This window comes from Populus nigra, chromosome 15 (genome assembly GCF_951802175.1).
Source record: "Populus nigra chromosome 15, ddPopNigr1.1, whole genome shotgun sequence".
NCBI lineage: Eukaryota > Viridiplantae > Streptophyta > Magnoliopsida > Malpighiales > Salicaceae > Populus > Populus nigra.
In genome coordinates this window covers 4,086,792-4,102,053 of record NC_084866.1, presented here as the reverse complement: position 1 = coordinate 4,102,053, position 15,262 = coordinate 4,086,792, and the positions used below count along the sequence as shown (strand labels likewise).

The 15,262-nt window shown below is 31.0% G+C and overlaps 1 protein-coding gene across 6 annotated transcripts; it reads left to right on the top strand.

The window, feature by feature from the left end:
* The first annotated feature begins 9,917 nt into the window (after positions 1 to 9,917).
* On the top strand, positions 9,918 to 15,025 carry LOC133673692 (uncharacterized). Of its 6 annotated transcripts, none has more exons than XM_062094551.1 (12): positions 9,918 to 10,061; positions 10,245 to 10,432; positions 10,666 to 10,823; positions 10,920 to 10,984; positions 12,520 to 12,560; positions 12,726 to 12,811; positions 12,896 to 13,009; positions 13,119 to 13,295; positions 13,773 to 13,850; positions 13,983 to 14,048; positions 14,475 to 14,546; positions 14,633 to 15,025. In XM_062094551.1, exons 2-12 carry the CDS (start codon positions 10,291 to 10,293, stop codon positions 14,672 to 14,674), a joined length of 1,041 nt encoding a protein of 346 aa, XP_061950535.1. In that variant the 5' UTR covers positions 9,918 to 10,061; positions 10,245 to 10,290; the 3' UTR covers positions 14,675 to 15,025. The 6 variants fall into 6 exon arrangements, with proteins under 6 accessions (XP_061950535.1, XP_061950533.1, XP_061950537.1 ...); XM_062094549.1 differs by having other exon boundaries at positions 14,629 to 15,025; XM_062094552.1 differs by having other exon boundaries at positions 9,963 to 10,061; positions 10,299 to 10,432; positions 14,629 to 15,025.
* The last annotated feature ends 237 nt before the right edge of the window (positions 15,026 to 15,262 follow it).

The following is a 15,262-nucleotide window of genomic DNA, read 5'->3' as shown; positions in this document are numbered from 1 at the left end:
TTTTTTCATTTTAATCCTTCAATATTTGGTTGATTGAGAATATTTTTTTATATTTTATTTTTATTTAATTTATATGGGGTTATCACAGTGTTATGGTCCAGGTCACAAGTTAAATTGTTTGACTCGTGTTTTTTTAGTTGATTTTTTTTAATTTCATCCCTTAATATTGGGTTGGTTAGGAATTATATTTCATAATTTGTTTTGATTTGTATTCTATGAGATTATCCTAATCTCATGATTTAGATCACGGGTTTGTTCGATTGACTCAGATGGTTTTTTTATCCTTTTTTGTTGATTTTTTTATTTCTTCCTTCAACATTGAGTTGATTGAGAATTGAGCTTCATAATTTGTTTTCTATGGAGTTATCTCGATTTAGGCTTAACAGGTTAACTAGGGTTGATTCAACTCATTTTTTTAGTTGAATTTTATTTTCAATTTCATACTTCAACATTGAGTTGATTGAGAATTAGGTTTAATATTTTTTTTCTATGCTTTTTACAGGGTTATAAGAGTCTTATGACTTAGGTAATGGATTTGACAGGTTAAATTGAGTTGATCGGAGTCAATTTAATATGTTGCCATTTTAATAGTTTTTAAAAAATATCATTTTGATATTTTTTTAGTCAAACTATATTTTTTATCGGTTTTTTAGATTTTTTTTGTATCTATTAAATCGATCATATCATATTAGATCAATCCTCGTATAAATTAATTTAGTATGTTGTCGTTTTAATATTTAAAAAAAGATATCATTTTGATATATTTTTTAGTCAAACTATATTTTTTATCGGTTTTCCAGGTTGTTTTTATACCTATCAAGTCGATCATATCATATTAAATCAATCCTCATGTAACTTAATTTTTTTATGTTAAAAAACATATTAACAACATCTAAATATTTGTTTTACGTCAAAAAAAATTTGATCTAACCCGTTGTGTAGCGGGGGCAATCATGGAATACATTCCTAAATGTTCTTGTTCTTGTAATAAAAGAAATCTTTAGAAATCTTAACATTTTAAAAATTCCAAGCTAACAACAAAATGATTGTTGTGGTAAGGGAGGGGGTGAAAAAAACATACGAGTGTCAAGGAAACTTCATTATTTAGGATTTCGATTCACTTACCAAGTAGTTAAAGATGGAAAAAAAAAATACAATAATCATTTATAAGCAGGAGCAAAATAGTTCTCTCCATATAAATATTTCAATAATCAACGTGGCTTTTGGATTATTCTGTCTTGCAAGGAGGACGCCGTTAGAAAAATAGTGCGGTAACAGAGGCTCCCGTACATAATTTTAGACATTGAATCATTTAATATGGCTATCTAGAATTTTAATCAATTTTATCTTTCTTCCAGTACGGTCCAGTCCAATATATATAATTGTTAAAACCCCAAAAAAAAAACAATTCTTATGTAATTCAAGCAAGATCAAATTTGAATTTTAGCGTAAAATATTTTTATATCTAGTTTTATACTATTAAGTATAAATTTCAATTTGACTGAGAGATCAAAATAAAAGTTTTACAAGTGTTTCTATACATGTTGTTCTATATTATATTAAATTTTCAAAGCAATTGGAGTTTGGTAAGGAATTATTTCAGATACTTGAATTTATTGGACGAATCTTGTCAAATCTGTCTATCTGGACTTCCATCTACTTTTTGGACTATATTTAGAGTTACATAATTAATTTTGCTAAGATTCCAATTAGTTTGAAAAATAGACATTAATACATTTCTATCAATATGTGGTGGGCTTAATAATTCATCTGGAAGAGAGAGAATGACGTGTTTGAAGTCAGAACTGAAATATGTCAGGAATGTGTGAAAATTGAAGAAATATTGTTTCCTTATGTATTATGGATTCCAGTCAATACAAGGATTTCCTAATGCTCTTGGAAACATGTTTGGTAAATAATAACTTACATATTCTACAAGAATTCAATGTTAAACAAAGAGACATATATGAAAACAACTATTATCTATAGTTTGCAAGAATCTCATGATCTATATGGAATGTATGTGATGGTAAGCGACTTAAGATTCTTTTGTTGTTCCTTTTATTTATTTATTTATTTATTGTATATGATTTTTTTATTCAAAAAATAGATTATAGGAGACTATTTAAAGGAGATAATTTCAACTACTTTCCTTTATATTTTTTTTATAATAGTTGGAAAAAGGAAGAAACTTCAGCATTCAAAACAACATTTTTAAAGCAAGAAAAGAGAATTAATGCACGACACAAAGGGACACTCTTTCTTCTACAAGTTTCAGAATCAACTACAAGGGATCGAATGCAAGAAGATATAGTTTTTGGGTTGTTTTAATAACTTGTATTAATCTAAATATTTTTTAAAGTTTATTTATTGTTTTAATTAATATTTGGCATAGTTATATTTCATTTTTACGACTTTTATTTACATTGGGTTTGTTTTGGATCAAAATCAATGCTTAAGCTTGTTTTAGGCATTAAGCTTATACTTAATGGAGTTTTAGTTAAGGCCTATTGGTTTACAGCCTAATATATGACCATTATTATTATTATCTTAAATTATATTATGTTTTGTTTTACTGCAAGTTGGGAGTAGCCTTTAGATATTTATGAAATTCAGTTTTATTTGAGCAAACTTTTTTTTTTGTGACAGAATATATCTGACATATGAAGGTATAATTGACTTTTTAGTGTCATTCACAATCATTCAATACTTCTAGTTTTTAGTTATTGATTAATTCTAGGCCAAAGTTCAACAAAACTTAATTATTTAGTTTTTTAAGGAAATTATTATTGTGAGTTAAGTGATCACATAATAATAAAATTTACCTCAAGACCATTGAAAATAAAAGAGAAACATAAAAAATGAGATGAAGCAACATCTTCATCTAATCAAGTTGCTCAAGAGCTCACTCCGGTGCAAGAAGCCTCTCTTAGTGCTGTCATCTAGTTTTTTTAAAAGATAAATATTTTTAAAATATACACTAGTTCTAGTGATTTAAATAAATGACTAGTTATGTCTAAAGAAAAATAAAAATAATATTTCCTACATCATTTTCAAAGAAAGGTTACTTAAATCATATGTTGTTTTTAAAATTTATTTTCCACGTGCCTTTAACTATTCTAATTATTTTTTAGTTTATTCATAAATTATTGTTGTTGATGTTGATAAATATTTGTCAAGTTAGGGTAACCTAGGAGTCTCACAACTTTATAATTTTTTTTCTAGTTTTAAATGTATTTATTTATATTTCCTGAATTTTTTTATTATTATTATTATTATTATTTAAAAAGTACGTCCCACGTTGGTCCTATTTGGACGAGAGTCAGTGAGCCTGTTATTGAACTTATTTTTGGAAAAAATAATGACATTCAAGAAATATACATTCACAAATCAAAACAAACACATGTTATAAATTATTCTAATAATAAATAAATCACACATCGATGTTCAAAATTAACCTTCAGGAGTTAAGTCAATGAAGCAGATGGATCCGTTTAGGAATATAATTACAGTTGTTTTTTAAAGTATTTTTTATGTTGAAATATATTAAAATAATATTTTTTTTATTTTAAAAAAATTATTTTTGAGATCAGCGCATCAAAACGATCCAAAGCATATAAAAAAATTAATTTTTAACAAAAAAATTATTAAATATTTGGAAACGCGGGTACCTATTTAGGAGTGTGATTGCGGTTGTTTTTCAAAGTATTTTTCATATCAAAATACATTAAAATGATATTTTTTATTTTTAAAAATTATTTTTAGATCAACACATTAAGACAATTCAAAATATATAAAAAAATTATTTAAAAAAATATAATTAAATAGATACAACCACGTTTGCAAACAATCAACTAACGCATGGGCTACAGGCATGGAGAGACTAGCTGGATCGAGGCGCGTTATTGCATGCATCGGTGATATAAGAAGGTGCATGGACTAGCACATCGACTGCTCGTCTTCTCCTTCTTGTTGCCTACACCGGCGATGTAAATCATCTACACCTACCTGACAAATATAGGTGCATGGAGAGACTAGGGACTGCTGCTGCTGCTGCTGTGGGTGGTGCTCGGCAGTTGTGGAAACGCTGGGTTATGATCGTGGGTGGCCAGAGCTTTGTTTTCGTGGATTGCTTTGATTAAAATTCGACGATACCACGTGGAAGGTAGGTTGTCGGCAACTACGACTGTAGGTGACGAGGTCTTTTCAATTCCTGTTGTCTTCTTTTTGCTAGGTTTTTAGTCGGCTAGGCTTTTGCAAGGAGTGTTAGAAAAATTTATATTGTTTATTATTATTATTATTATTGTGAATTTCTAATTAATTAAAGTTTCTTTTTTGAATATTTAGTATCTCTTTCCAATTTGTTTGATTCTTCTTTTTTATTTTTCTTATACTCTTTTGCATTATTATTTTAAGTACCTAATCATTGAGTGGATTTTCTTTCTTTCATCTTATTTCACCCCTAAATTATTTTAATTATCTTTTAATTATTTTATTTTTATTTACCTATCTTATCAGAAAAAATAGAATACAATAAAAAAATAGTGAAAATTAATTGAACTTAATGGAATTTTTTTTAAAAAATGACATGGAAAAATTAGTGTTCAATAACGGGACACGACATCCAGAATGTGTAGAAGTCAAGTCTTTACATGCACACTGTTTGATCAAATGCCCTAGAATGTATCGTAATTGAAAGAAGTCCTTGAATTTGGATTGTTCTTGATCTGATTTGAAACAGGCACTTCTCTCTCTCTCTCTCTCTCTCTCTCTCTATATATATATATATATATATATATATATATATATATATATTTTGTTCATATGAATAGTAAACCATCCACTTGTAATTTTTAATTTTTAATTTTCTAACTATTTTTTTCAATCAAGCCATTTCTGCCTAATTAAAAAATATTGGTCTTGAAATTATAGTAAACCTACAACATTTAAAGATATGGAACTAAAATATAAAACATGAAGAAAATTTATTGTTAACCCCACATTAACGATAATTTTTATTTTGATTTAAAAATTTATTTTATTTATTTTTTCGTTTCTAAGCTAGAGAGAAAAGAGAAAAACTTACTAGAAAATAATGTAGTTGTTAGCTTGCCAAAATCTGAACATAAAAAATGAGGATCTTTTTGTTAATAGTTCTTATCGAGAGGATTTTAATGAATATTGTTTTTCCCTCTAAATATTATGGAAAATGTAGATCGGGTTTGCTTTGGATCCAGTATGTTACCGTATCAAATATTAAAAAAAAATATCATATTGAATTTTATTTTAAGGTCAAATTATGTTTTTTTTTCAGTTATCTAGGTTATCTTTGAATCTACCAAATTAATTAGGTCACTTTGAAACAAATCTCATACGATTTAATTATAAACCAATGCTCAACAAGGAATCAAACCAAGAAGTTTTAAGGTTGATTTACCGAGCGGGGTTTAATAGCAATATTCTATAGCCTCTTTTTATAGTGCCTATCATTTTTTTTTAATGTAAAAATAGAATGTGTAGGAAAAAAAAATGAGACTTGCGTCATTGGTTCGATTGGTAATTTAAATAATATGAATAAAAATATGACAATAAATAAATTGAAAAAAACAATTAACAACAAAACATGGTAAAAAAAACTAACCTAAACCCATCTAGATTATTAAACAATCTAATGTTGAAAAACAAAACTAAAAAAATAAAAAATAAGCAAAAAAAAGAACCCCATTTAAACTAGGTTAACTTTCAAACTTCGCGATCATATATGTACAAGATTGAGATAAATCTCATAGAAATAAAAGCATGAAAAAAGTCTGAAGAGCAATTTTTAATAAATCAAATAAGAATGTGATAACCATATAAAAAGAAAAATGAAAAGAAAAAATTTGAAGCTTAATTTCTAGCATATAAAATGTCGAAGGATGAAAATTAAGAAAAAAAATATAATTAAAAAAACTTGATCCAAACCCACCAAGGTCAAGTTGTAAAATCTCTGACCTAGTTATCATACCAAGATAACCATGTTTGAAAACAAACTAAATAAAATCATGAAGTTTAATTATCGAAGATTTAACACCCTAAACTTTTCAATGCAATTATTATCTTTTCAATTGTTATTTACATGAAATTTAGGGGCAATACTTTTTATAAAGATAGTCTCCAATTCCCCATCCATTTATTTAATCTACAAGTATATTTATATAAATTTATACTTACACATTAGTGTGGTTACAACCTTTATAAATCACATGCATAAGCTTTATTTCAATACTTTTTTTATATAAAAGTAATTCTTGGGCATACCCAAAGAAGTTCAAAGACTTGTTACCTAGGAATCAATAGACCTCAAGCAAAGAGGTACAAAACAAACCAAAGAAAAAAATCAAAAGGTACACGACCTAGACTATCTAAACAACAATTAGTTATCCAATCGACTGGTTCATAGAAACCCCAAAATTGGTTGATCGGTTGTTCAAGTAGAAACCTAGTAATAAAAACCCCCACAAACTGGTTAATTGGCTTCTGGAAGAGCCTAAAACTAATCAACCAGTTATGCAAAAGAGTAGAAATGTGAATTGGACCTTGAAGGACACCATGAGCGGTGGTACCACATGATATTGGAAGGCATCATATGGACTTGAAAGCAGTTGGGATCTGATACCGTGGTGTAAGCTCAATCAATCTAGATCAGATTAGCTAAAAAATCTCCTTACTAACATCATGGTGAGATCGATAATTCTGGTGAAAGACTCGGTTGTTCCTCTCATACCAGATAAAGTAAACCGTAATTGAGAAGACTAATCGAGCAAGTAGATGATTGAACTCCTTTTTCTTTTGAAAGTGTGTATAAGCCCATTGAATCAAAGGTCATCATGTTATAGCAGGCAAGCTCATAAAGGTCATGCTCATTGTATCCCTCCAAAACACAACGGAGAAAGGGCATTGAAAAAACAAATGGTTGTGTGTCTCAACATACCACCCACAAAGATACATACTGAAGAGGTGATAATCTGATATGCATGAAGTTTGTGTATGGTGTGAAGCCGACCTAAAAAAGCAAGCCATAATATAAAAGAATATCTTGGGATATGACCTGGAAACCAGATGAGATGATGCATAGAGTCTGTGGGTCTAAAATCTTTTAGAACCTCCCAAACAAAGTCGATAGTAAACCTTTCTAATAGATCACCCTTCCAAACATAGGGATCTGGAATATCAATATATGGATAAAAACGAATTGAGTTCCAAAGAGGCTGAAGATCCTGATGACCTGTGAGAAATGCCCAAACTCCATTTAAAATAATATCTAAGACCTTCGCGTTCCAAGTCAATCCTGTAGAAGATACCACCCTGAATGGTAGAAGATCATAGAACCATCTCCCATCTAGCAACCAATAGTCTAACTATAAAGATGTACTCATACTGTTACCAATTCAAGAAACAAACTCCCCCTACACCAATCTCTACTGAGTAGAATCTTCACCCAGCTTCATGAAGTGGCTGAGATAAGTTTAATATGCCAAAAAGATCTCCATCAAAACAAGTAGCTATAAGCCTATTATGCCCGTAATGAGGAACTGTTTAAAATGAGTCTTTATATATTTTTTAGAATAGCTGTCATGTTCCAAGTCTTGACCCTCTTAATCCCCAATCCCCCTCCTTTTAGAGGGTAATAAACTGAGACCCATATAACCTTAGCCTTTGAGTGGATAAGAAAGGAACCTTTCTAAAGGAAGGCAATTAAAATACTCTCAATCCTTCTAACAATAGAGTAAGGTAAGATGAATATAGCAGACCAATATACCTCAATAGAGAAAAGAACAGTTTTGAGCTTAAGATAACCAATATAAGTAAAGGATGTTGATGTCCAAAGCTTGATTTTAGAGATCATGCCACTCCACCAGAGGCATACAATCACTGTGAGTCAATATGGTTTTGATCAGAGGGACATCAAGATATTTAACTAGTAAAACTCCTAATCTGAACCCTAGATGATCCTAAAAAGTAGTTTTAGGTCCCCATCCACCCATAATAAGTAGACAAAATTCTTATCCTAGTTAGTGGCTAATCTAGAAAGCCCAACAAAGGTATCCAAAGGTCCTTATAAAATTCCTATCGAGTCCATATTAACATTACAAAATACCATAAGATCATCAACAAAACAAATATGGGTGATATAGTTCTGCTTACATTTCTAATGATCCGAAATGCCAATAGCCCTGACTCCTATGAGTATGAAATGTCAAATGACTATGTCAAAAACCTTCATGAGATTCATTTTCAGAGCACATCTAGCTAGGTCGTTATCTAGGCGATAGTTATGCATGAGCTCATGAGCATTGAAAGAAGAAATGAAATGCAAGTGTAATAATATTTATTATATGACTAAATACAATAATATCCCCGAGTAACCTTTACATTAACAACAAAACCAATGTAAAAGAAAAAAAAACCTTTAAGAGAGAATTATGTTGATTTTACCTTTAAAGGATACATAATAATTTTACTATTTCAAAAAATTAAAAAGACCATAACGCCCCTGATTGAAAGGCATTCATTTTTTTTTATTTAGGGTTAAATTAATAATGCTATTGTACATAAAAAAATCAAATTGCTAACATAACCTTGGATAAGTTGTTAAAGATAAATATATCATGGTGAAAAGACTATCTTGCCTTCAATGCCTAGTTTAAAGGTTTACTAAACCAGGGGCAATTTAATCTTTATACTATTATAATACCTTCCTTTCAAGTTTTAGGTTTTTGTTAATGGGTTTTGCTTTATGAGTGTGTTGATTTGTATGTTAGCAATCTACTCAATTTCTTAAATCAAACTAGGTTTTCAAAAAAGGTATAAATAAAATTAGGTGAAAAGATCATTAAATATTAGTTATAGGCTGATTTTGTCGCGAGATAAGAAAAATGGTGGATGTGATTTGGTCCTCATGGATAATAGTGGCCAATGATAGAGAAAAAAAGGAGAAGATGTGGCTATAAGGGTAAAAGAGAAAGGTAGGGTATGATAGATCAATTTTGTAATTTTATAATTTAAACATACAAGGGCATTTAAGTCATTATTTAAAAATATAATGACAATCTTATAAATACATTAAATTCTTTTGTTGTGAGTATGTATAGTGTTATACAATTTTAAAAATTGTTTTGATCTTGGATGTAAATTGTGATTTTTTAAGGAAAAAAAAACATCATTCATGATAACACCAAAATTATCTAAGATCTTAATAATTTTGTTGAATTGTCAAACAAATTTCAAGAATCCAAATAAATAAAATTGATACTAAACAAAAGATTTGTATATTTAAATACAATTTTTGATTGGTTTAGTCTAATTTAAACCTAAGATAATTCAATCTAAACCTATCTGATTTGACCTAATTGATTTTGATATTCATTATTGTTGAAATTGTGTGTTATATTTAAATAAAATAATTAAAAATTTAGTATACCAAATATTTGATAAAAATGGTTATTTCAACTCTAGTCATGGTAGAATTCATCTTGGAAAACTTGTAATTTTACATGGAGGCTTGTCTTGAGTTACACAATACAAATAACTTTAATAATAATAATAATAATAATAATAAAAATCTGATTATTTTTACGTTTTAAAAGTATTTTTTAAAAAATTAAATTAAATTTTTATTTTTTGCTTTAAATTAATAATTTTTAGTATTTTCAGATTATTTTGATATATTAATAACAAAAATAAAATTTTAAAAATAAATATATTTTTAAATAAAAAATATTTTAAAAATTAATTACCATCACAATAACAACGAAGCTCCGAAAGAGGGATTACTTCACTGAAAAAAATTTATCCAATACAAAAACCACGTTCGTTCTTGTGAGCCCCAGCTAATTTGAATTCTTACTACAAGAATAACTTTGAGGACCACATTGAAACCTACAGGGGAAATTATGTAATTAAACACAACAAATAAAACATCCAGGACAGAATTATAAGAGATCAAACTAAAAGTTGAATTCACAAGCACTTCATGCAATAAAATTGGAGGTTGTCGTTGTCTGGCTGGGTTGGACAAGGTAAGGCTTACGATTGTGCTTCATGTTTGAAGTTTTTAAGTGGTGGGTTTTTGATGTCTCGGTCTCTAATGGAAATCTCAATTGTTTTTTTTAACTATTGTTGAGTTCGGTTACTGTAAATTGTGATAAGAAAAAGGAAGGGGATTTGATTTTGACATCAGAGTATGTGTATGTGAGTTGCAGATGGGGATATTAATATTATGAACTCATTAGCTTTTTTTGGTTGGAGATGGCAAGGGCATTTGCAGTTGGTGTTGGGAATTGGTGGAGCCATTCCAAAACTGTGATTTTAATTTGGTGTATTTGCATCTTCTTCTACATCTTTTTCTTCCATATGACTCTCCAAAATTCCTCTTCTTCTTCGTCTTCAGGTGACATTCTCTCTTACTTCAATTTGGTCTTTTTGGTAGGTGAGAAATAGTCGAACACAATTAATGCATATCATCATTTCTTTTATGAAGATTGACTTCTCAGTTTTGCAAAATTTATGTCTTCTTTTTTTTGTTCTCTCTTGTGTTGTGATTGTCTAGACAGGGGAAAAAACTCACTGATGCATGCTATAGAATAAAAGGCTGACATTAACTTTGAAAAATACATGCATTAGATAAATATTCGGAGCAGCGTTCAAGGTTGTATGATAAAATGGAAAGGGATTTGGATGAGCGTGGAGCAGCTTTCCTCAAACACGGTGAAACTTCTCAGTCACTGTCGCTCTCGGATATTTTCACCCTTAAGGATGGATCTGTAACACCTGTGCTCAAGGTAACTTGTGGATGAATTTAGTCATAACTAGTTCAAAGTTTTAGTTCCTATTTCCATCATTTTGAAAAGTGAATAATGGCTTCCTTCTGTGTACAGGCTGCAAACCCTCCTGTCCGGGCTAATGTTTTGTATCTTAGCCCAGAATACTCGGTGCCCATCTCGTGAGCATTTACTTTTGTTTCTCATGCCTTTTTGTTTTGATTTATTGTTATTCCTAAGATCAGCAGATTGTTATTTTAGACATATTGTAAAACTTAGGCCATAAAATTGGCAGCAAAACGAATATGTTTTAGCCACCAGTAAATAAAACATGAGTGGGAATCTAATATGCTAGCAAAATATATCCCTTTTGGACCTAAATGAAGCATTTGCTCCTGTGTTGTAATCTTAGACTCTTGACACTGTTTTCAGAGTCCTTTTAACAAAACTTGCCTTTATGTATCAACTGTGTAAAATATAATGTAACAAGATGAGTTTATTCAATTTCATCTGAGTTGTTCTTTTCTAAGCCAGGTGACTTTTTGCATACAATCTACTTGATGTTTTCTGTGCTAAGAATCTCATTAGATATCATGTTCTTATCCATCATTATTAGCTTGCTTAATACTTCCTGAAGTAGATTTCCTCTAACGGAAGAAATGCACCTTGTGGTGGAGATTGTCTTTTCATTTCAGATGAAGTGCGCACTTGTCTCTGGATTTGTTGCATATAAAACATAAAATTTTAGGAAATGCAGGATCTTGACCACCAAGGCTATGTTCTTAAAGCTGTTTAACTAAGAGGGGAAAAAAAAGAAGGAGACACCACATGGAGATGGCATTACATGTGTGCTCCATTAATGGATTTTGGGCAATACATATTTGTATGCGACAAGGCAATTGCTCCTTTTCTTGTTGTTTCAAAAACCTACAATCCATTTATTATCATTTAAGGCCCCACATCTATGAGCTAATCAGCCTTTACAATCTTAAGAAAACAAAGTGATTTGATAAGCTTACCATATCTGCTAAAGCTAGTGTCTAAGCTAGTTAAATTGTGTTACCTGACCTTGACTAAAACTAATTAGTTGCTCAGTCCTAATTCCTCTGAAAGTATGACATGTGGCTGAACATTTTTGTTGGTTTCAGCAAAATTTCTAGAGAGTTTATTCATCATTTCCCTTTGACATTCACTTTTGGTAATGAATTGCTTTTATTGGTGTCGGCATAACAATGGCCATCCAGTTTTCTTCAGTCTTGTGCAGTCAATGTTGTGAACTGCTGCTTGGATATAAACCTAGTCTTTGTAGGTCCATTTAACATCTGATCAGTGTAAAACTACATAATGGAATATGTTACAAAGAAAATATCCAAAACTAAGTCTGATTGAACAAACTGAACAACACGGTTTGCAAGAGAAACCATTGTTTTTTTTTTTTGGTTTTTCTTTTTTCTTTTAGTGGGGTGGGGGTGCTGTATATTGTAATCTTTTAATAATATCTTTTCATTAGACTAACACGTTCCGTTTTGATTTCTTTTTTTGAATGCATGCTCAATATTTCTTACAAAATGGATTTTTACATTGATATAATGTTCATATTTTACAAATTTGTGATACTTGGTACATTTTCTGTCTTACCTTCTGCATTTGTTTACATTTCCATTTTTCCTACTTTGATCAATGCCTAAATCATATATTTATGCTCTGCTTGGCACAGGGACAATGTAAAGAATACATTTAGTTCATACTTTGATAAAGGTATGAAATTATTTGGCCTGCCAATTCATATGTTAATGTCATGAATTGTATTGGTATTTACATTCGCATCAAAACAGCCTCATTTGGCATTTCCATATTTTTGTATTGTTATCTTCTTGTTGAATTGTTATCTCGTTAAATCCTCACATGTGCTTTGGTTAGCAGTTTGGTTTCAGAACTCTAGTGTATACCATTCTAGCATGTTTCATGCCTCACATCATATTGAACCTGTTCCTGCCACTGAAGATGAGGTAAATCATCTTTAGAACTATTCTATGCGTCTTTTCACTTCCTTCCAGAATACTAATGTCTTGAATCCTCTTTTGTTTTGTCAGATCGAAGCTGAAGTAAATGCTGTCAAAGCTGTTGCAGACTCCCTCTGCCCCTTAAAAATTGTCTTGGATAGAGTGGTTTTGACTTCAACTGGCGTGCTTCTGGGATGCTGGCAGGTTGCTTTCAGTGACTTTCTTGTCTCTCCTCGATGAATTGGAGCATTTTGGGCCTTAATCAATGTATATTTTGATTTTTCAAATTTTGTCATTCTGACCTTACTTTCAGCCACCAAAGAAGCAGCTTGTTCCTATGCTTCTCATTACAATGGTGATTGTGATATCCAAGCCTCTTGGAATGGCCCCTTTTCTGCTCTTAAACAGTGCTGAAGAGATTCTATGTTGGCATGGAAGTTGTCATCACATTCAAAATGGTGGATCCTGCCCAACATACAAAATGCCGAGGGTTGGCTTTTGATGTTTATGAACCTAAAAAGCAGATATTTCTAATAACAAAACCTTCAAAATGAAAGGAACTGTAGATTTTTTTTTCCATTATTGTTAGTACAATTCCTTTCTTTTTTCCTTTCCGGCTTTAGAGTTAGAAAAATGATTTAAAAGTCTTTTGTTCTTTGGTCTGGATAACCTGTTGGCCTTCACTCCTTTTCATCCTTCACAGAGCCTTTTCTGCTGTTCAAGTTAAACTCAAAAACATTTTGTGTGTGTGTGAGTTGATGGTTTATGCTTATTATTGCTGTTGTATTAGATGGTGTCCTTTTTTGGTAGATCAATCAGATAGGTGAATCACTGTATTTTAAGCCCCATTATTTGTTTGAAGCGTTTCTTAAATTTCATCTTTATAAAGAAACATGAAAAATCATTCTGAAGAATTTGTAGTAGAGAAGTATAATAATTCACAGCACTGCTTTGTTACTTTTTGTAGGTGATCTCTGGAACAGATCCCTTAGCCATTCGGGCTAAACTGAAAACTGCACTTCCACATGCCCCAAAGAAGCAACTCGTAAGAACCATGTGAATTTCTAATTTACTTTTGGACTATTGGATTTCTTATTCATATTGTCTGGTGGAACACATGGCAGTCTTGGCCATGTGCTTGACTTTTAATACTAATTCGCAGTCATTTGTTGTGCAGTATGATGATGCTATTCTACACACATCATTTGCAAGGCTTTTGGGTCATCCTAAATCTCCTCCCATGGTATTATATTAATTATCTGATGATTTTGTCTTGTTCAATTGCTTACTTCAGCTTCTGCCCGTGGTCACTAATTTCAAATAATGGAACCATAATCAACCAGAAAATCATGCAACGTGATGTTCTCCTTTTCTACCCTTTAAGAAGCCTATGGAATGAATGTTTGTCATACCACTATGGACATTATAATAAAGTTCTTTTTTTGTCGGCAATCCTCTATATCAATAATTTACATGAAATGCTTTCTTTCTGGTCATGACTTAGAGGCATAAGTATGCCCTCTTATGTGCACATGCCCAGAGAAGATGGGTTTTTTCTAATGTTCCCATTCAACCAATCATCTCATCATATAGACGATCATTTGCTTGCTTACATTGTTATTATTTATACCCTTTTTAACTTTCTTTTGTTGATTATTGTCCCAACCAGGAGCCTTTAGATGAACTCCGATTTTTCCATGAGCTTGTTGCCAAACTAAACGATAAAATCCGTGGATTTGAGGTATGTTGGCATACGTAAGCCTTTTCTTTCCCCTTGTCTTTCCTTGGACGTATGATGGCATTCTCTCATGAATATCATTCAGGCAGTTGTTTCTGAACTCTGGTATGTGGAGGAATATGATGTGTTAGCGCTTGCTTTGGACGGAAGAATGAAGGTCAGCAGGTTCAAACTCGGTTGCAGCAGAACCTAAGGTTTCTTGTTCACAAATATAAGTGAGAATTAATGAAGCATATTTACCAAACGAATCAACATACAGGTTTGTATACACTACACTGGACTTTGGGATGCTTTGTAATCACCGTCTCTATAAAGCCTCTGCATTTCAGCTTCTTTTAAGAGTGCTATGTTGAAATTCCCAACCATCCACGACTTGGTTTTTAACTAATCATTGTCGCCTGTGTATATCATGCAACAGTTTTAATCTAAATCGACAAGAGAATGCATGAAATACAAATATTACTTGTTTCCCTTTTATTTTATTTCCGTTGTTACATTTATACACTTTTGGCTGCCGAATCTCTTTCCAAAGGAAATTAATTCGAATTCACTGCCAGTTTTGATACCTTTGCTTTGCTGTGAGAGTTTTTTGAAGCCGAATGTCCTCGCCTAGTATAGATACTTCAGACCCTTTGCTGATGCTAAAATCTTAGATTATAAATCAAGCACGATCTCCGGTAATGATACTGCAAATTGCCAAGTTTATGCTTGCTCTGTTT